This window comes from Nicotiana attenuata, unplaced genomic scaffold (assembly GCF_001879085.1).
Source record: "Nicotiana attenuata strain UT unplaced genomic scaffold, NIATTr2, whole genome shotgun sequence".
Taxonomy (NCBI): domain Eukaryota; kingdom Viridiplantae; phylum Streptophyta; class Magnoliopsida; order Solanales; family Solanaceae; genus Nicotiana; species Nicotiana attenuata.
The window spans coordinates 349,920-372,609 of record NW_017670968.1 but is presented as its reverse complement, the minus strand read 5'-3'; the positions used below and the strand labels follow the sequence as shown (position 1 = coordinate 372,609).

The window sequence follows — 22,690 nt, the reverse complement described above, 5'->3', positions numbered from 1 at the left end:
CACCTCGAACTATAGTAGCGTGCACAAAAAGATTCACCTTAACCCTACTACTAATAGCGCGTCATCGTCACTGCCGTTCGGTAGCGTGGATACTCACGAGCATTGAGCCCACAGCTTTTAGGTGTTTTACCGTTTGACCCATTGGAAAACCCTAGCCCCCACCCCAACATATTCACCCTGCGGCCAGTTGACTTCAATATCCCCTCGAATTCCAACAAATCACTATATTGCCATCCCTTTCATTCTCCTATATAAACGTCGCCTTTGTTATTCTTAGGTTTGCCGAATTAGAGAGCAAAACGGCGCTAGCAAGGTATTTCTTCTGAATTCAGAAAATTATTCCTTTTTTTCTTTTTCCTTATCAAAATTCCTTTTGTACTTTGTGAATCTACAACAACAATGGAGGCTTCGTCTTCTAGAAGCAAACCTCATGGTTCAAGTTTTCACCACCACTTTCAACGATCCACTTCACCGTCGGGTCGGTTCTGCTCCTACTCCATGTCGTCTTCGACCTCACCTAGTTTCTCCAGTTTTTCAACCAGAGATTCCGATTACCTGACCCGATCCACTTCCCCAACCCGGGTCAATCTTCGTAGATCCGTTTCCCCATCGCCGAATGTACGGTTTTCTGCCTCTACCAGCCGTTCGATTTCAGTTCATCCTCACCAACAGAAGCAGAATAGCAGGCCTTTGCAGTCCAATCAGAAGAAAACGTGCATGTGCTCGCCGACAACTCATCCAGGCTCATTCCGTTGCAGTCTTCACAAGAACATGAACCAGAATCGAGGTCATTCCAATTCGTCGTCGTATCGGTCGAGTTATCACCTGAACATGCGGAGATCGGCCATGACTAACTCGCTCGTTAGGATTGGAACTGTGGAAGGTGAACTGGTAAAGAGAGCGCTTGCCGCTTTGATTCGCCCGTCGTCTCATCATCTCAGGCGGAGAGATGATTTTCAGCCCCGGCTCAGCCGGCTCTCCGTCATGTCCAAGGCCGAAGATATATGAGGGTGTTTTGAATCGTTTTGATGTACAGTTCCGGCGTTAGCGATTTCCAGTTACGGGTTGGATCAGCTCACTGAGTCAGCACGGGATGACTCGGAGGAAGGCCTTATGACTCTTTTTTTGTATTTTCAGGCGAAAATCCGGGCCCTTTAAACCCATCCCCACTACCCCAACCCCAAAATTTTGTATTCTTTTATTTTTAAACTAGATAATAGACCAGAAGAGAGTGCAGCATGTTATATACAGCTCTCAATATATCTCAGCTTAATCTATAACATGCTCTTAAATATCACAGTTTAATCTATGATTTAATTGTGTTATATATTAAACATCAAGTTTCAGAATTAACTGAAGCTTCATAAAAAATTAATCTGAGTTTCTTTTGGTTGTTTGTGCAAATTATGATTGGGTTTGGTTGCATTTGTTTCAGCGGGTGGTGCTTTCAGTTAGGAATTTAAATTCAGTGCAACTGCTTAGATTTGATGCCATTTGGTTTACCTATTTGGAGGTGATTTTAATTTTAATTTTTTATTTTTGTTGGTTGGTTGTTAGTTCATTTTTTGGTGCCTTGTTTAATGTGCCAATCAACAACTATTGATGCTAACATACTGTATTTTATGGCGTTCTTTTACAGGTTGAATTTTTATTTTGGAATCTGGCCGGCGGATCATGACAGTGACTTCTTGGCGAATTGATCAATGGTTCAAATCCAAGTATACATATATGGACTATAAAATTGAAAATTTTAACATTTGGACAATAAAAACTAAAGAACTTTAATTTACTTATACTTTCAGTTGAGAAAATCAATTAGCCAATTCAACCCCCTTCACTTTAAGAAAAAAAGGCCCTAGGAAGTGAATAAAATACAGAAATTTCCCATTTAAGAGGATTTCAGCTGTTCTCCAGGTTTCCAAAAAGAAAAAGAGAAATCCAAGTTAGTGGAGAAAAGGACTTGTGTATTTCCTTTATCTGACAGACATTATAGCTGGTGTGACGTGGTTAAACTAAAAGTTGCTTTAAATTCAATTTATTCCTAGGGTGAATTCCCCTTGGTGAATAATTTCATAGGGCGTTTGAATTGGCTTTTAAAAGTATCATTTACAAAAGATTTTCTTAGTTTGATTTGGTATGAATTTTAATAAAGAAGGAAAGACTTTTGAAATATTTAATTTTAAAGTCATAATATTTTTGTGAGGTGATAAAACATTTGAAATTTGTGGTCTAAAATCTGTCATAATAATTGTGAAAAAATATTAAAAGTTGTTAATCATCTTGGAAGAAAATAATAAGAAAATAGTGCTAATTTTTTTGAAACAGAGGGAGTGGCTTATAAGCTAAAAGTCAAAAGTTATAAGTTGATAATACTTAACTTTTGACTTATTTTTTGTACTTTTCATGCATTTTTATTATTGCTAAATACCACAAAATAAGTCAATTCAAACACCCTCTTGATTTATTCCTAAAAGGGGGATCCTTCTTGGTCAATTTTTCCTGTGCTGTGTTCTTACCCTTGTTTTATCATTTTTCGTCTCTCTCTGTTGCCAAATTAATACAACAACTTTTTAAATACACCGTTAGGATAAGTTTTCTATGTAGTTTTGTACAAGGTTTTAGCCCATAATTTCAAAGCTCGTGGACGTTTTGTCAAAAGATGCCCTGAAACATCATGTAAGTGAGTTGGGCCCTTCTCTCTTTTTTTGTTTTTTTATATATTATACCTAGGCTGTGTTGTCAAGTTTAATAATGTGTCTAAGTTTAAATAAAGAGACAGATGATTATTACAACTGCCATTGCAAATGCTAGATTTTAACAAGATTTTTTTCATGGCAAGTCAGTGACATTGAGATTATAATAAAATAATTAAAATCTGGGGTTTTGAGCAAGCACGTGGATGATCAGCCGTGTTTGATGGAGATGGTACAAGAATTGCTTGGCTTAGTTTCATACATTGTTCCTGGTTAGTTTAATATTCGCATCTCATAAGTTAGATATTTTGGGATGAATTATATTATTCATTATTCAAACGATCTTCTACTAAACGGGACAATTTAGAATTACAAAACTCATTGGCAGCTCTTCTGTATGGGTTGGAGGATGATTCATTTCATTTGCAGCTTGTTTGGGCGACTTCTCTTGCATAACCAAACGTGAGACTACGGCTTGTGAGGAGATTAGGGATAATCTCAACAGATCTTTTCTTTATTTACATTCATTAGCAGAATGATTCTTTTATAGTTCAAAATATTAAATAGGGATTTTTACCTTCCTATACCATATATGAAACCTTATTACCATCAATGTTTAAGGTTTGTGTTAATTACATTTTAATATACCAAATTACCATTTATATACCATAATTCAAATTAGGGATATAATTAAGGGTGCATTTATATTAGGCGCTACAATTAAGAGTGCAATTATTTTCTGACCCTTTAGCCGTAACTTAAAAAAGTTATGAATTTCTTTCTTTGCTTCTTCTTCCTATTTGTCGTGTCCGGCTAATGCAAATCACAACAAATGAAACAAATTACCTAATTTTGCTTGCTTTCGCTGAGATTCAAATATTGGTATTCGAAGCTTTTGTGTATTTTATTTTTTATAATGATGGTAAGTTACACCTTTGAATGAGAATGACTTCATCACAGGTCTGTGCATTCTATAGTTTTGTCTTCTACTTCCAAGAACTGCATTCAGATCTATAGTTAATTTTCATAAACAAAACATACCTTCTTTTGTAGATAAATTGTAGAAAAATTAGAAAAATTGTAGATAAATTGTAGACTGTTTTTTGCAGAAGATTTTGTAGAAGCTTTAGTCGTTTTGGATTTGTGAAAACAGAAAACAATGCATCTACAATCAGAATACAAATAAGCTACAATTTATCTACAAGATATCTACAAACTGGATACATTGAATTTTAATATCCCAATTCTCATTTCAATTGTAGCATTATTGGCATTTTCGACATAATTGTAGAAGATTTGTAGAAGTTTCAGTCTTTCCAATCTACAATTTATCTACAATTCTTCAATTTATCTACAATTTATCTACAATTTCTGGAAATGTGTCTTCTTCTTCTTCTTCTTCTTCTTCGAGTTTCAATCTGAAATTCAGTCAAAACCAAGTCTAATCTTCACCAAAACCCCTCAAAATTGAGATATAAACTCCAAACCATATTCCCGATTATTTTCAACAACACCCAATCCAAACAAATAATGATTTTTGAAAACCCAAATTTGAATTCAAAGCTTTCAAGCTTTTTAATGGCTATCAATCGTGGAAAATATATGGAAGAACAGATGAAGATGAAGATGAAGAACAGAAATCTCCTTTCCGTTTCAAAATTACGCAGCTTCGAGATCTCGTTTCCGTTTCAAATTTTGAATTTAATGTGGAATAAATCAATCCCAGATTCTGTGGCTGATTTTTCGCGCGCTAAAAATGGCAGATTCTGCCTAAATAACGAATGGTATATAAATTGTAGATAAACTGTGGACTGGGGGGGTAATATACATACTATGCACATATTTGGTAATAAGGTTTCATATATGGTATAGTTAGGAAAAAATCCATTGCTCAACCACTCGACCCAAAAAAATAAATCCATACTCGTATTTCATAGCGGTGTGGAAAAATGGACCCATATTCAGATTTGCATTGGGCTGCCTCATTAATTGGTTTAATTTGGGCTTCAGCCCATATATAACAGTAAGAAGTACAAATAATTGTTAAAATATCATGGTATAGCCAGTTTTCACACTGGTCAATGAAAAATAGCCAGCGTTTATCAAGTCAATGAAAAAATAGCCACTATTTTGCTGCAACAGGGACCGGTCCAGTATAATATACGGGAGTTCTGGTGCATTTGTGTACGAACTCCAGCATATTATGCTGGACCGGTATACTTTGCTAACTCCTGTAAAATTTGCGGGAGACTGGAGCACCAGTGCTCCAAACTCCAGTATATTATACTGGACAATTATACTTGCTGGAACTCCCGTAAAATTTGGGGGAGTTCCAGCATAATTATGCTTGAACTCCCGTAAAATTTGCGGGAGTTCCAGCATAGTTATACTGGAACTCCCGTAAAATTTACGGGAGTTCAAGCATACTTATGCTGGAACTCCCGTAAAATTTGCGGGCGTATTTTTCCGGATTTTTGAACAGTGTTTTTCGCTCAGATTTTAAAGTGGCTAAATTTCGATAACTTTTGAAACTTGGCTATTTTTCAACGACCAATGGTAAATCTGACTATTTTTGAATTTCTCCCCAAATAATTGGATCAATAACTAACCAGCGGGACCGTACTAATAGTATTGGAAAGTGAACACTCTTGTGCTGAGTTTTGCATAACCAATTTATGGTAAATTGACGATTAGCAAAAAATATGGCCATCTTTTTGTTTAGATGCATTCTGAAATGGGTTCGAGTAGAGCTGAATGATATACAGTCAGACCTCTATAACAACATCTCTGTTTGAGCAAATAATTGCTAAATCAATTAATGATAAATTAAAGGGGGTGAGTTTTAGTTGATTTTAATAAATTCTAGACCGGATAAAACAGAAAATTATCAAGTAACGGACTGAATACACTATGATTGACAATAAATGTAATGATGTGAATATGCAATAAATGTGACGATGTAAATGCGTAATAAATGTAAGGAACGACAAAAAATGTGATAAAAAGGGATATGTCACCCAGCTAACATATGATTGGGATGTCCCTTTTCTTTGTCTGCGACGTGGAAAGGTATGAAGTTAGGATAATGCGGAATTTCTATGTTTATGGATTCAGATGGGACAACAGGTTCTTCAATAATATTATTGACAAATACGACAACTCTTGGATATTCTCTGTTCTCAACTCTTACAATGTGCTTTCTTTCTCTCAGTTCCGAAAAAGAAGAAGAAAAAAGGATCCCTTTTCTTTCCTATCTCTTCCTATTTATAAGGGATATTTCCCAAAAACCCTAAAAGGTACAACATAAAAAATATTCCTTTGGGATATTCTTTTTGCCCACTTATGGACCCATATTCCCGTTACTCTCTCATCTCGGCCGCCTGTTTTTGATGTCAGCCTTTGTGGTAACGACCTTCAATCGTTATATCATGGTCGACCCCGTTCCTTGTCTTATGTGTCCGTTACTGTGATCACCAAATTTGGACATATACAGTTAGTCCCTCCGCTTGTCAAGGTCGTGGCCTTGCGCGTCCTCGATAAGTGGACATCATTTACTTTCATCGCGGGAGAATTTGGCTATTAAATCAAGTCAAGTCAACCAATATCGAGAGAACGACGCAAACGGCGGAGTCATGACTGATGTGGTTGCCATGTGATGACGTCATAGCCACGCGCGTCATCATTACACATCTTCCCGAGACAGCGTTTGTGCTCCTGTTGCTTTGGTTTTGATGTCATTGACAATCCTTCACTTTGATTTTTGCGCCACCCAACCCTATAAATAGATAAGGGTTTCGTTCTTTTAGAAGTTTTCATCATTCCGCTCCTTGCATGAACGTTATTTTCCTTCGATCCTCTTTGCCAATTCCTGTTATTAGCTTTGTTCCTTACGATTCCATTTCTCTCCTTCTTACTCGGTCATCACCTCTCTCTTTAGGTTTAGTAGCATAGCCATTGAGATGTCACAAACCCTTCGTATTCATGACAATGTTTCCGACGCCACTCCATTGTCGGTGGCTCCTCCTTCCTGTGGTGAGGATCTCGTGGCTGAAGAGGGTGAGAGTTTTCCTACTGTAGAGGAGATAATTCCTAGGAACCCCTGTCCAGAAGCGATTTCCACAAGGAACCTGTACCTGCTCCCGTTCTGGTGATCTCTGAGACTGGGCCGTCTCACATAGCTGAACTCCGATCTACGTATCATATCCCTTCTCAGGTCGAGATGGTCCCAGCTGGTGGCGACATCGTAGAGATCCATCGACCTGGGTATTGTGCCTTTTATGTTTATCCTTTCTTAATCAGCTATACTCTCCATTTTCTTCCGCTGGCGGAGGAATTTGTCGATTCTACAACGTCTGCCCGGTGCAGCTGTCCTTGTATTTGTAAAAAACCTTCCTAATGCTGATAAAGTATGCGGAGTTAGATAGTTGCGAGGTCGACGTCCGCCACCTATTACACTTCTTTTCACCTAGTTTTTACATAGGCACTATGATACACCTGCGAAATCGTGGTACTAGGGGGTTGGTAGTTAGAATGGATGATAGGACGAATCGGATGTTCTGGCACAGGTATTTCTTTATCAAAACTGAGCACTTGGTGTCGGACCCCGCTAGATTTCCCGAGCAGTGGAATTATAACTGTAGATGTTGATGGTATACGCTTGTTTTCTTCCTTCGTTCTTTTTCGATTTTCATTCATTTATGGTTTCCTTGTGTTATTTTTCTTTAGCTGAGAGGCGTGCACCCTTTCCTGTCGTTGGCATTGAAGACTGGTTGGCTCGCGTGTTACCTCACATGGCGGGTATTCGAGATTGGGCGGTCTTCTACAAACGCTTTGGACCGAAGGTCCCGTCTAGTAAGTGTTTACTTTTGTTTCGGCTTTGTTGTTTGCTGCTTTTTATTGATACGACTTTTTTGTGGTGACAGGTCGACGGCCTTCTAAAAAGAAAGCTCTAGTGCTGGTATTTCGCCAAGCCATTGCATCAGGCAGGGATGCAATTTACTTTGGCCGAGTTCGCTCGCGGAGGTCGTACTCAAACTTTGTCGATTAGGGACCCCTCTCCTCGGAATACTGTTGCACAGGACGAGATCTCTTCCCGGCCCATCTACCACCTTGTAGACGAGTCTTCTAACAGAGAGGAGTCGCCATCGAGAAAAAGTAGGAGAATGGAACTCGGAAAGACTGTCGCCCCTAGCGTTGAAAAGAAAAAGGTCATCGCCTTGAGAGCGGCGTCCTCACCTATGCCAGACGCAGGGACCGTTTTTATGGCGGATGCTATTAAGGTGGGGAGGTCCTATGTGGCCGAGGAGGTATACCAGAGTGGGGAGCCTGTACGGGTCGCTAAAGGTGGCGCGTCGTCGGCGGCCGGAGGAGATAGAGCGGCGCTCGCAGAGGACGACAGTTCAGGCTCAGACATCGATCCTGAAGAGGTGCGGTCCTTTTTGGAAAGAAATACCCGCGTGGAGGTGAGGACGGAGGGTCCTGACCGACACGTGATCATCCCTGTGGATTACGATCTCTTGGCGAACGTTGAGCAGGCAGTGTCGTCGATGTAGACTTCCATTGTCTTGCCGAGGTTGTCTTTGAACATCTTGGTGACCAACCTTTGGTATTTTGCTCCTGCGTTCTTTAACCCGAATGGCATGACTCTGTAACAGTACGTTCCCTGATGGGCGATGAAAGTAGTTTTCTCCTGATCCTCTTCCTCCATGAGGATTTGGTTGTAACCTGAGTAGGCGTCCAAGAAGCTTAGCAATTCGTGCCCTGTTGTTGCGTCGATGAGTTGGTCGATGTGAGGCAAGGGGAAGGAGTCTTTTGGGCATGCTTTGTTTAGGTCTGTGAAATCTATGCACACCTGCCATTTCCCGTTTTTCTTTTTTACCATGACCAAATTGGCGGCCCATTGGGGATATTTTGATTCCCGGATAGAACCGTTGGCGAGCAGCTTATCTACTTCATCACTGACATCTTCGTTGATTGCGAAGTTGAATTTTCTTCTTATTTTCCGCACTGGTGGATAGAGTGGGTCGACGTTCAGCTTGTGGGTGGCAACGTCTTTCGGGGTGCCTGGCATATCTGCATGGGCAAAAGCAAACAAATCGGCGTTGTTAATTAGAAACTTGTGAAATTTACCTGGTTTTGAGAGTTTGTGTCCGATGTACACCTTTTTGCTGTCATCTCTGTTGTCCAGTTGGACGGGATCAAGGTCTTCTACAGTTGATTCAGCGGCTTCCACGATGTCGGGGTCCCTGATGACGTTTGTTTGCGCGTCGAGTCCGGTCCCTGACTTGGGTGATTGCTATGCTTCTGAGTCTGTTCCTTTTAGCTGTTGGGTGTACGTGCAGTCTTGGGCGATGCGATAGCATTCTTGGGCGGTGCGTTGTTCGCCTCGAATGCTGAATATCCCCCATGGAGTAGGAAACTTTATCACTTGATATAGGCTTGACGGTATGGCTCTCATGGCGTTAATCCATGGCTGCCCTATGATGGAGTTGTAAGTTGTATCCTGGTTCATGACGTGGAACGTTGTTTCTAGGGTGACACCCCCGGACAAAACGGGCAGCGTTATCTCTCCAGAGGTTCGCGTAACTGCATTGTTAAAACCTGTTAGTGTTATGCAACGCAGTACTACCTTGTCTTCGAGTCTCATTTGTGTGAGGACTCGAGGTTGGATAATACACGCGCCGCTTCCGCCGTCTAACATTATTCTTTTCACATCAGTATCTGAAATACGTAAAGTAATAACGAGAGCATCGTAATGGGGGAAAGTCAAACCGTCGGTATCTGACTTATCGAAGATGATACTGTCCCCGAGGTCATCGTATTGTTCGTGAGTGATCGACCGCTTCAGTTTGTGTGTAGTGGTGAACTTCACATGGTTGATCGCCGTTTTATCGCCTCCGCTGATGATCATTTGGATGGTGCAGGCGGGTGAGAGTGGCTTTGGGGGTCCCTGGTGTTGTTCATGTCCGCGGCCGAAGTTGGCTCGTTCGCGGTCGATCATCAGTTCCCTCAGGTGCCTTTGATTCAGCATGTTTACTACCTCTTACCGTAGAGCCATGCAGTCCTTAGTTTTGTGACCCCGCTCCTGGTGAAATTCACAGAGGACGTTCGACTTTTGAGTACTTGGGTCGGACTTCATCTTTTGTGGCCATTTCACCTTTGTGCCAAGCTTTTCTAGTGCGTACACTATCTCTGAAGCGGAAACACAAAATTTGTGAGCGGATAAGAGTGGAGGCATACCTCTTTCATTTCGTTGAGTCCCTGTTTGCAGCTTGGGCGGCCCTTCCGCATGTCGAGGAGATGGTGGGACGACTGTTCTAACTTAGGGCTGATCTTTTTCTCGGTTGAGACGGGGGCCTGGTTGATCTCTCCGACCATCGTTACGAGAATCTTTTCTCGACTCTGTTTGAACCGATATCAGCCGTTAAGGTCGTCCTCGTTGGCTCTCACCTCGGCGCAATAGGCATTGTGGATTTCTTCCCAAGTGGTGGGAGGGTATTTTATGAGCTTGCTTAATAGCTTTCTGGTTGCTCTCGACCCATTCCTGTTCAACCCGTTCTGGAAAGCCGCTATCGCCATCCCTTCTGATACATTTGGTAGGCTCATTCTTACTTTGTTAAACCGGGTGAGGAAGTCCCTGAGTCCCTCGCCAGGCGATTGCCTGACGGCGAATATGTCGTTCATCCTTGCTTCCGCCTTTTTAGCCCCTGCATGGGCGGTGACGAACTTGTTGGCCATTTCCTCGAACGTTGGTATTGACCGCGCCGGTAGTTGTGAATACCAAGTTAAGGCTCCCCCCGTTAAGTTTTCGTCGAACTTTTTCAGTAGCACTGACGGTACTTTCTCCTTTGAAAGGTCGTTGCCTTTTACCGCTGTGACGTAATGGATGACGTGATCTTCGGGGTCTGTAGTACCATCGTATATCTTCAAGTAAGGTGGCCTTTTGAAGGTTTTGGGAATGGCATGTGGAGCCGCTTCCTCGCTGTACGGTTGTTCGACGAACCGACCAGCGTCTCATTTTGGTAGTAGCTTTGGGGCGCCCGATATCTTATCGACCCTTTCTTGATGTTCCCTCATCTGGTCGCGGAGTGCCTTTTTTTTATTTTCCATTTCTTCCATTTTCTTCAGAATGGCTGCGAGTGCATCATTATTTGCATCAACAGAGGTGTAAGTGATACTTGTTTGAGGGACGGGCTGCTCGCTAGTGATCGTTGTGGTGTCTGTTTGCGCGGTCCCTTTGAATGAGTTTGTCGAGCATGTTGTTTAGAGTGCTTGTCAGCCACTCTTCCAGTATTTTTTTCACTGCTGGTGGTGCTTCCTCAGCTGTAGACGTGGAGGCTCCCCTTTCGCGTGAAGTTGTTACATTTTTATGAGGGGGAGCTAAAGCATTGCGCCTTGGCGTAGCGTTTGGTGTTACGTTCTCGTTATCTTCCCTGCCATCTTCGTTGATAGTGTTCAAGATGTTGGTAGTAATGCCTGCTATTGCTTTCAGTCTTGCATCTCCTTTTCCTGTCATCGTCAGTTTGCACAAACGAAGAAAAGATGGTTGTTTTTTTTATCTAGAAGGAATAAAACTTCGACTAAAACCTCCCCACAGACGGCGCCAAATTGTTTGAGCAAATAATTGCTAAACCAATTAATGATAAATTAAAAGGGGTGAGTTTTAGTTGATTTTAATAAATTCTAGACTGGATAAAACAGAAAATTATCAAGTAACGGATTGAATACACTATGATTGACAATAAATGTAATGATGTGAATATGCAATAAATATGACGATGTAAATACGTAATAAATGTAAGCAACGACAGCAAATGTGATGAAAAGGGATATGTCACCCAGCTAACATATGATTGGGATGTCCCTTTTCTTTGTCTGCGACATGGAAAGGTATGAAGTTAGGATAATGCGGAATTTCTGTGTTTATGGATCCAGATGGGACAACAGGTGCTTCAATAATATTATTGACAAATACGACAACTCTTGGATATTCTCAACTCTTACAATGTGCTTTCTTTCTCTCAGTTCCGAAAAAGAAGAAGAAAAAAGGATCCCTTTTCTTTCCTATCTCTTCCTATTTATAAGGGATATTTCCCAAAAACCCTAAAAGGTACGGCATAAAGAATATTCCTTTGGGATATTCTTTTTGCCCACTTATGGACCGATATTCCCGTTACTCTCTCATCTCGGCTGCCTGCTTTTGATATCAACGACCTTCAATTGTTATATCATGGTCGACCCCTTTCCTTGTCTTACGTGTCCGTTACCGTGGTCACCAAATTTGGACCTATACAGTTTGTCCCTCCGCTTATCGAGGTCGTGGCCCTGCGCATTGATTGGTTAAGTGAGTAAATGATTGGTTAACTGAAAAATAAAACAAAATATTGCATGTGAATTCTTTGATAGTGAGGAGAAAAAGAGTCATTGACCAATTGGTCCATCAAATCCTTGTAATATCGAAGTGACTAAACTGATCCTTTGAGTTAACATGAATAACTAATATGGTTTCAACAGTAATTGGAGAAAGACCGTTCGCTTTATTATTAGAGCATTGAAGCTTTACTTTGACTATCCTAATCTGATGCATTGGTGGTAGGTAACGCGTCTAGTTAGATAATGGTCGTTGGAATTGAGCAAATTTAACCTTGAGAAAGGAGGAAAAATATTGGCTGAACTATATTGCCAGCGGATGTTGTACACTGGTACTTAAAAAAGGATGACTTCGGTTAGTTTGGTATTGAAGGGACCAGATACGACATCTAATATTAAATGTATTTGAAGCATTTTTGAGAAAGAAAATCACAACCAGGAAGTAAGATTTGGAAATTGGATACAGTAATAAGTAAAAACAATCTAACCAAAAGATAAGCTTAGCAATTTGGATAATTTGTACCAAGTTGACCATGGAAGATATTGTAAATGAAGCAGTAATGCACCCAAGATGTTACACAAATAATATTGGAGTCTATATCACAATTGAGCTAATACAGGGATTTGAATTTGAGATTTTGTGGAGTGTGTTCAGCCACTTCATGAAGATTTTCCCCATTAAAATCTTTTAACCTCTGTTCTTCAGAAATTAACCAGAATCCAAGGTGGGGACGTTTGTTAATTGTTGTCACATCAAACTTGAGAAAAAGGTACCACTTCTGGACTACCTAGGTAGCCTGTTTTGCGTGACTCACAACTCTTTCTACGGCCAAATATGTCCCCGTACTATCAAAAAAGATTTAAACGTACCCTCGTTATATTTTGAGTCCATATATAGCCCGTCGTTATACTATTGATTCAAATATACCATTCTTCCGTTAAGTTTGTCTAAAGTTGGCATTCAATCTGTGACACTGACATTTGATGAGGTGGATGCCACATGGCTTGCCACCTAAGCGCTCCTAACCTATTTTATCCCTCTTCTATTTTTTTTCCACCACTAAAATTTCTTTCCCCTCTACTACTATTGCCACCATTACCGCTACCATAAAAAAATATTATATTTTAAATTTTAATCTTATATATATGGATCATGGGCACTGAGGTGGTATATCATGTGGCATTCACCGCATCAAATATCATTGTCACGTAGGATTGGATGTCTATCTTGGACAAACTTGGATATATTTGAACAACGGAAAAGGGTTCAAAATGCCCCTAAACTATTGGAAAAGGTTTAAGAATACCCTTCATCCACCTATTGGGCTAAAAATACCCCTCCATCCACTTTTTTGATTCACTTATGCCCTTTGACCGTTAGGTCAATGCTAAATTAAAAATAATTATTATTCTTTTTGTAAAACTTAAAAAAAATTATTTTGCAAAATATTTTTATTTTTTTAAACTAATGCACCAATAGTCCACTAATTTAGTAAAGTCTTCTTATTTTATTTTTTTCAGGTTTTACAAAAAAAATATTTTTTTTCAGTTTTTTAGCATCTTTTTTTTTTTTGTAAAAACAGAAAAAAATGTTTTAAATAAAATATTTTCGTTTTTGAAAAATATTTTATTTTCAATTTTTTTAAAGCATTTTGTTTTATTTTCGTTTTTTAGTTTTCTTTTTAAAGAAAAAATATTTTTGTTTTTTTAAAGAAAATGAAAAAATTTATTTTTCAAAAATGAAATATTTTGTTGAAAATATTTTTTTCAGTTTTTTTAAAAAAATATTCTATTAAAATTATTTTTTTCTGTTTTTACATTTTTTTCAGTCTTTACATAAAATGAAAAAAATGAAAAAAATATTTTTTTTGTAAAAACTGAACTGTTTTTCGTAAAAACTGAAAAAAAAAAAAAAAGAAGAAGAAGACTTTACTAAATTAGTGGACTACTGGTGCATTAGTTTAAAAAGTAAAAATATTTTGTAAAATATTTTTTTTAAGTTTTACAAAAAGAATAATAATTATTTTTAATTTAGCATTGACCTAACGGTCAAAGTGCATAAGTGAACCGAAAAGGTGGATGGAGGGGTATTTTTAACCCAATAAGTGGATGAAGAGTATTTTTAAACCTTTTCCAACAGTTTAGGGGCATTTTGAACCCTTTTCCATTTGAACAATAGTATTAAGGGAGGGATTTATTTGAACCCAAAATATATATATATTTAAAATATTTTGTTATAAATAGAATTTTATTTATGGTGAATGTCTATATTTAGAGAGATTCTAGGGTTTATTACTTGGTGGCTAAGTCACCATCTCCCTATAAATAGAGGGTTCTATTCCATTGTAATTCATCCCAAAATTAATAAGAATTACTCTCTCCCTACTTTTCTCTACAATACTTTTGTTCTTCTTTTATTATTTCATAACACGTTATCAGCACGAGACTCTAACCAGTTGAGTAAAGCTTTGGGATTGAGCATAATGATTGTCAATTATTCCATGAACTTCCTTCATGATTAAATTCTGAATTTAAGGTAAGTCTTTTACCATACTTTTCTCTTTTATTCTATACTTTGATTTTAAATACAAGCAAAGACAACAAAGTTTGATTATAACTCTAATGGAGTTTGTAAGAAATTATAACCACCTGAAGTGGTAAAATTTCTATGCCTCGCCATGATCAAATTCATGTATGATTGTGGGCAAAGAATTGAAAACCCGTCCCATTGAATTTGCTCCATTCTCATTCCCTTAAGAGAATGTGATAGCAGTATGTGATAAGTCTGAAAGAAGACAAAATTATTACTATGGATGTATCAATGGATATGGACGTGGCAACAGACGAAATTATAATCGTCATCATTTGTGGTAATGAGAACAATAAGGATTCTCAAAATAATCTTTCACTCTGTGAAAAATATTTGTCATCGATTTGACATGAGATTTTGTAAAGCACCTATAGATGATTATGGTCCACTCATAATGTGAATGTGACAACATCTGATTTATGAATACATATTCATTCTTCAAAGAATATGAACGTGCTAGTGGTAGTGAATATACCGCACTCACCTCTAAAAGGAGGTTTGAGATGATATAAGAATGGCATGAATGGTCATTGGTCACGTACCTATTGTACGCCAAAATATTTTGGCATTGTGATTATTAAAAGACAACGATAATGCAAGAAACATATCTTGCATATAATTTTGACCATAACCATAATGGTATAACTTTCTCTTTAAAAGAGATATTCACCATATGGGTGTTGATGAATATGTGGTACTACAAAATTAATTGAGAACTCTGCAAGAACCAATTATACTATTTTGGAGAAACACAATTAATTACCAATAAGGTATTGTGTTGTAGTAAGTCTCAAAGAAACTTATTGAGTTTCCAAAGTATACGCGAAAGCGGTTGATTATATTGAGACTATAAATAAAGGAAAGATTTAATATCTTCTATTACTACAACTTGTAGCTGGGTAATATGTATGTGAAAAGCTACCCGCTTTATTCTCTAGTTTGTACTACACAAATAAAAGAATACCACACTAAAGTGGATGTTTATTGATATAAAAACCCATATCATAATAAACTTGGAGTTTATATATAATTGCACACGTCATGGTGTAAATCTGAAGTTTATCAATATTGATAATTTATTCAGTTGGCATAATGGGTTTAGCCATATCAATTCAAGTATGATGTGCAAAAATAAAGAGAATTCACATGAGTAAATATTAAAGAAATAGAAAGTTCTTTACGAATTCTCTTATATTGCTTGTTCTCATTAATTAATATACCAATTAAAATTGGGATTGAATCCCATGAATGCTGGAAATATCAAAGGTGATATATGGGCCCATTCACCTGCCATGTATACCACATAAGATGCATCTATGAGATGGTTACATGTGCAATTATTATTGACCCGCAACCTGGTGTTTGCGAGGTAACTTGCTCAATAATTTAATATAGAGCATAATTTCCAGATTTTCTATTCAAGAAGTTTATCTTGATAAGTTGGTTTACATCACAGTTGGTTTAGCAAAATAATTTATTAAGTGCCTCTACTTAATAGCTAAACTATTGCTTATGAGAACAAAGTTATCTATATCAGTTTGATATACGTTATATACGAAAGTATATTATTTTCTCCCCTTACAAGTGGTTCATGGTCAGGAACCAAATAATTCCATCTTATTATTATTGATGTGCGGTGTATATTTTGATTAACACCATAAAGCACAAAGATGGGTTCTCAAAGTTGAGGAAACAAGTTAGTTTTTCTAACATGAGGGGGAGACATGATAAACGGTTGAGAAAAAGTTACGTGGAATGAATTATCATTAGTACATTTAGATCCTCGAATAAAATAATATGAACTTGAAGTTCATAAAAGGATAATTCATGTGCAATTTATTGCAAAGCATGCCAGACGCATTTGCTGGCCCAAAGAAAGTAACTATATTCTCATTGCAAATGCTCATATTTAGTCCTAGAAGGACAAAGTCATGGTACGCTTATAGCATACAGACAAATCGGTTTCAAATAAAACTTCATGATAAAGAAGATGAGCAAATGATCAAAATGATCATAATAAGGAGGCAAGTGATCTAGAAGATCACATGACATAACACTTCATAAAATCTCATGAGAGATTCAGGTACCTGAATATATGAATGAAGAGATCTCTATGTTATGTCTTTATGAAAAATAAGGAGGTTGGAACCGATATAAAATATTCGTCGACAACATCTATAATAGCGCTAAATATATATGAGGATCTCAAGTCTGGAGAAACAATTCAAGTAGAATTTGGTTTCCTATGAAAGACATTTAGTTTGAACATGTAGTTCAAACACTTGAAAGTATAAGTCAATGGTATGTGCAATCAGTTTTCGGTATCTTATATGTCTAGCATGACATGAAAACTTGATATGCATCTAAAGTCTATTATATGACTTATATGACAATCCTTGAAGGATTTAAATCGCTTGAAGCATATACAATTCTTGATCTTGAAGTACCACTTTCTCAGTACAATTTGTGCACAAATGTATCTTGCTATAACTATAAGCATGATAATATGATAGCAAGAGTTTTCACCTCTATGTGAAGATATTGAACTGACGATTCCAACAAGATCATATGAAGATAATTCTTCTCTATCAAGAATGATGATTTCATGGTGCAATATATTCATTCAAGTTAATATGGCTGATTTGTTCATCAAATCTCTACCAAAGATCTTTTGAAGATGCTGCACAAGATTGGAATGCAAATGCTTAAAGATGTGAATTGATGCTCTCATCAGGGGGGGGGGGGTAATACGCGTTGTACTCTTTTTCCCTTACAAGGTTTTGTCCCACTGGGTTTTCCTTGCAAGGTTTTTAACGAGGCAACCAAAAGGCGTATTATTAGATATGTGTACTCTTTTTCATTTTCTAGAATTTTTTTCCCGCTGAGTTTTATTTTAGTTAAGGTTTTAACGAGGCACATTATCTATTGAATAGACATTCAAGGGGGAGTGTTATAAATAGAATTTTATTTATGGTGAATGTCTATATTTAGAGAGATTCTAGGGTTTATTACTTGGTGGCTAAGTCACCATCTCCCTATAAATAGAGGGTTCTATTCCATTGTAATTCATTCCAAAATTAATAAGAATTACTCTCTCCCTACTTTTCTCTACAATACTCTTGTTCTTCTTTTATTATTTCATAACACATTTCTCATACTACATGCCTTAGTTTTTAAAATCCAATTTGTCCACGTTTCCCAGTTTTAAAGACAATACCTTGCACTGTCTTCATTCTCAAGGAAATAACCAGTTGGTCCATTTCAAGTTGGTCTTACAATAATGACAACATCGCCTTTAACAAGTTTAGATTTTTTGAAACTCTGATTCCAAATTCTATTATGGCTGTCCTAAAAGAAGGGAGCAGACCACCATGGGTAGGACTTGCTGCTGCTGTTTGGGTACAAATAGCAGCTGGTAACGCTTACACTTTCCCACTCTATTCCCCTGCTTTGAAATCAGTGTTGGGTTTTAGTCAGCAACAGTTGACTATTATTGGAGTTGCTAATGATATTGGGGAGAACGTTGGCATTCTTCCAGGCATAGCTTGCAACAAGCTCCCACCTTGGGTTATTTTGCTTGTTGGCGTTTGCCTTTCTTTCTTTGGCTATGGCGTTCTTTGGCTTTCTGTTAGCCAAACTGTGCTCTCCTTGCCTTATTGGGTTGTGAGTTCTTGATTTCTTTTTCTTTCTCTCTTTCTTTTTCTAGTTCAAGTATCTTATTGTTACAGACGTCTTGGGGGCGTCCTCATAATATATCTCAATTCTATCTATATTTATTCTAATTCCAAAGATTGCGCTATAATTTATTTCATGTTTTGTCTCCTGAAGCTGTAGAATTGTTTAGTCTGATACAGAAATTATGAGTGAATGCTGATGCTGGGGATAATAGGATAAATTTTGGTACTCTACCTTATATCTAGTCATAAGGTATGGGATTTTGACTTTTACATTGTAGCTTTAAACCCCCCAACCACGACTCTTTGATTGTGAGGGTTTTTTTACCTTAGTAAATGCATGTGACTTGAATTTTTCTGTTAATCTGTGTTGTACGAGTTCATGTTCAGTTTGGCATGGAATAGATTTTTTTTTTGTTGAGAAAGTTGGCTTGGAATAGATATTTTCTTTTCATCATTTGGACTGGTATAGATAGTTGAGGAATAATTGGAGGAAACACCAAGTGTCACCAACCATTTCTAGTAGGTGTGTCATTTCACTATTGTTATTAGAACTTCAGTAATCTTTTAGAAGTCTAGAGATTCTTCTAATGAGGAGATTGAAATGTTTGAACATGAGTGCAATGTTCTGATCCTTCTAAAGGCTCACTTCTTGATATAACTTCCATTGACATAATTTCCGTGTTTTGACATTTTACTTTGTTAACAGCTTTATAGCAAAATTTGGGCTTGTGTGTTCTACAGAACTTGTTCACATAGTACAGAACTTGTTTCACGTTGTTATCTTTGTGCATATCTGATTGAATGGCAGCTTTGGCTTGCACTGGTGGTTGCTACAAACAGCAGTGCATGGATGGGCACAGCGGTACTTGTCACCAATATGAGGAACTTCCCTCTCAGTAGAGGCACTGTTGCTGGAATACTGAAAGGTTATGTTGGTCTGAGTGGTGCAGTTTTCACAGAGATCTTTGCTATGGTTCTTAACGATTCAGCTTCGGAGTTATTGCTCTTTCTAGCATTGGGAATTCCCATCATCTGTTTGGTCATGATGTACTTTATCCGGGCTTGCACACCAGCTTCCGGCGAGGATTCCTCAGAGCATGTCCATTTTCTTTTCACACAAGCAGCAAATCTCTTGCTTGCAGTTTATCTTCTCACTACAACAATTTTGAAGAGCACGCTATCTCTAAATAGTTCCATCTCCTATATTCTTGCTGGAGTAATGGTTATTTTCTTGATGTCTCCTCTAGCAATTCCTGTGAAGATGACACTGTTTCCGTCTCTTCATAAGAGATCTGGAAAATTAGATGGTTCCTCAAACAATTTGACTGAAGAAGAAGTCAGTTCCAGCCAAACAGCGTCCTTATTAACTCCAATTTCATCAGAAGCAGACCTTGGGAGCTTTCATGAAGGTGAAGATGTTTCTGAGGTGGACATGCTGCTGGCCGAGGGCGAGGGTGCAGTGAAGAAGAAAAGGAAACCTAGAAGAGGGGAAGACTTCAAGTTTCGTGAAGCTGTTGTTAAAGCTGACTTCTGGCTTCTGTGGGTAGTATACTTCCTGGGTGTTGGGTCTGGCGTAACTGTTCTTAATAATTTAGCACAGATTGGAGTTGCACTTGGTGTAAATGACACAACGATATTGCTGAGTTTGTTCAGCTTCTGCAATTTCTTGGGCCGTCTTGGGGCAGGTGTTGTTTCTGAACACTTCGTGAGGTAATAATCTGACTTCTTCCACCTATTTTCTTTGTTTCTCAAGAAGGACGGTGGCTAGTGCGCTGAAGTTCTCTCTCTTGCTCACTTGGCTGCGGGCTAGGGAATAAAGTGCTTTTATTTTTTTGACTTTTCTTAAATGATAGTATTACTAGCTTTAAATATATCCATCTTCATGGTTGCTAGCTCCTCATTCTCATAATTGGTAATGCATTACTTTAATTAATCGTTCAATGCTAACTTCAAGAATGACTTGAATTGATGATTGCTAGGTCGCTGTCTGGTTTGATTGTGACCAATAATTAACACTTGTATCATGTCTATTGCAGGTCAAAAACAATTCCACGGACATTTTGGATGATGATAACACAAATCATCATGATTTTAACATTCCTTCTGTATGCTTCAGCTCTGAGTGGTACTCTCTATGCTGCGACCGCGTTGCTAGGAATTTGCTTCGGTGTTCAGTTTGGTGTCATGATTCCAACTGCCTCTGAGCTTTTTGGCTTGAAACATTTTGGTATAATATTCAACTTCATGCAGCTCGGCAACCCTATCGGAGCACTTCTGTTTTCTGGTCTACTGGCTGGTTATGTCTATGACGCAGAGGCAGGAAAGCAACAAGGACCCCACTGTCTGGGCGCAAATTGCTTTAGACTCACATTCCTGGCTTTAGCAGGAGTTTGTGCCTTTGGCGCATTCTTGAGCATGATCTTGACCATCAGAATTAGACCAGTTTACCAGATGTTGTATGCTGCTGGTTCTTTCCGTGTGGCCCAGGATTCTGATCACTGATTGGTAATGCATTACTTTAATTAATCGTTCAATGCTAACTTCAAGTTATAACTAGAGTTTTACCTGTTTTAAAGAGCCATGTCCTCAACTGAGAATATAACTGGAAGTGTGCTCTAAATGAATGTGGCTTCCATCATGTTCCTCTGGATGAAACCAATAGTTGATGTCTTAGTAAGATGTACTAGTGTTGATTTCGTAATAATTTTTGGGGACAGCTTGAGGCTTCTATATCAGGAAATAAATAGTGCATTGAATTGCCTGCAAATTGTTATTGTTCATTAAGTAAATCTTATTGGCTGATTCTGAAAATGTAGTGATGTATAGTATTAGCTTTTTATCCTTAGTATGAGCTGCTTAACAGTGCTAACAACTGGTAGTCAAGTAAGGTGGTGAATCCCCTTCCTTCCCCCCTGCCTGTTTTTCCATCTACCTAAGCTTTGGTGGGCAGCTGGTCGGACACCACTGTTATCATAAGAGAAATGAGGGAGAGGAGACAGAGCAGCCCGATAGGTAGGGAGGAAGGGGGATTTGCCACTTTATTGCGAGAGTGAACTTGCTGAAAATTTTACATTCTTAACTAAATGCTAAAAAGAAAAAACTATGACTCAAGATTTAATTACCATATGGCCTTTTGAGAAATCAATTATTATTTGAATAGAATTTGTATGCCACCATAATAGCCATAATGGAGTATGAAGAAAATTTGTATGGTAAAATAAGTTACTAAAACACTACATTCTGCTGCTTACAGGAATTAGTTCAGAAAAATATAATGCAACAATTCCAGAGACCACTGAAAGGTATCTAAACGAAGGAAAATCATGAGGATAGTTTAACTAGCAAATCCCTCATCATTTCAATTCAAGTAGATGTAAAGAGTTCCAAGAACTTAAGTAGGTTTCAAGTCTTGAAACATTGCATCCCACTTAATCTCTTCACTGTAAATGACATCCATGTCTTCATCATCGCGAAAACCCTCAACTGGAGAGCTTGAAGAACTGCTAATCCAACTATCAGAATAATCTATCATGAGATTGGGACTCCTATTTGTGAGCATCATTAACCTACCTTGATTAGGAGTAGCATTAGTACTCTGCATTACTGGCCTTTCTTGTTTAGCTGCAGTTAATCTGTTATTCCTCTTCAGCATAGATGCTTTCCATCTTGAACTGTAATTTCTCAGGGGCAGCAGGGCACTTGAATCTGGTCGATGAGTCCACGTACTCCAGCGCTTAGCAAGTTGTTGCTTTGCTTGTTTGATTGCTAAAATAAACCGCAAGATATGGATTCTTGAGCTTCTGCTATTTTCCTTCCTAGCTAGCTTGAGGATTTCTAGCCTATGTTTGGCTATTGAAATGCCCATACTCTGAAGAAATTCATGGTTGAAATATTCTATATCATCTTGATCAAGTTCGTTTTGAGCAAAAACAAGAGCATAGTCATAAATAAGAGAAGGGTCAAGACTAGTTTTAGAGAGCCATGAAAACCAGTCCATGGTCTTTCAGTATATGTGTGTGATTATTGTTGAAGATGGAGAGTGTTAAAGGAAAACCAAGATGTTGGAGTTAGCCAAATTTTAAGGAGTTGAGGTTTTCATAAGAGTTGGTTTGATTGGAAGTAAATGGTAGTTGAAGGTGAGAGTGACAAAAGAGGAAGGACCCGTGAACTAATTAAGACTATGTTCCTTTTAAGAATAGACCACAAGTCCATAAGTTTGATCAGACTTTTCATACCTGCACAAGTGAGGATTTCTGCCACCAGTCACGGCTTAGAAGATGGTTTCTTATGGACTTCAAATTATCCAAAAAATGAATTTATTTGCAAACTGTCATTTCCCATTAATAATGAATAAAGAAAGG

The 22,690-nt window shown here is 38.1% G+C and overlaps 4 protein-coding genes across 4 annotated transcripts; 2 read left to right on the top strand and 2 right to left on the bottom strand.

Moving 5' to 3' along the window:
- Positions 1 to 284: 284 nt before the first annotated feature.
- LOC109244919 lies at positions 285 to 1,404 on the top strand. Its single transcript, XM_019412088.1, has one exon. It carries the CDS (start codon positions 400 to 402, stop codon positions 1,006 to 1,008), a length of 609 nt encoding a protein of 202 aa, XP_019267633.1. The 5' UTR covers positions 285 to 399; the 3' UTR covers positions 1,009 to 1,404.
- Positions 1,405 to 8,988: 7,584 nt separating this feature from the next.
- LOC109244903 lies at positions 8,989 to 9,723 on the bottom strand. Its single transcript, XM_019412062.1, has one exon. The coding sequence runs from the start codon at positions 9,721 to 9,723 to the stop codon at positions 8,989 to 8,991; it is 735 nt and encodes a 244-aa protein (XP_019267607.1).
- An 8,019-nt stretch (positions 9,724 to 17,742) lies between these two features.
- Positions 17,743 to 20,863, top strand: LOC109244918 (protein NUCLEAR FUSION DEFECTIVE 4). The gene is made up of 3 exons (XM_019412087.1): positions 17,743 to 18,315; positions 19,138 to 20,039; positions 20,366 to 20,863. Exons 1-3 carry the CDS (start codon positions 17,992 to 17,994, stop codon positions 20,829 to 20,831), a joined length of 1,692 nt encoding a protein of 563 aa, XP_019267632.1. The 5' UTR covers positions 17,743 to 17,991; the 3' UTR covers positions 20,832 to 20,863.
- Positions 20,864 to 21,524: 661 nt separating this feature from the next.
- Positions 21,525 to 22,468, bottom strand: LOC109244907. The gene has a single exon (XM_019412064.1). The coding sequence runs from the start codon at positions 22,324 to 22,326 to the stop codon at positions 21,721 to 21,723; it is 606 nt and encodes a 201-aa protein (XP_019267609.1). The 5' UTR covers positions 22,327 to 22,468; the 3' UTR covers positions 21,525 to 21,720.
- Between the last annotated feature and the right edge of the window lie 222 nt (positions 22,469 to 22,690).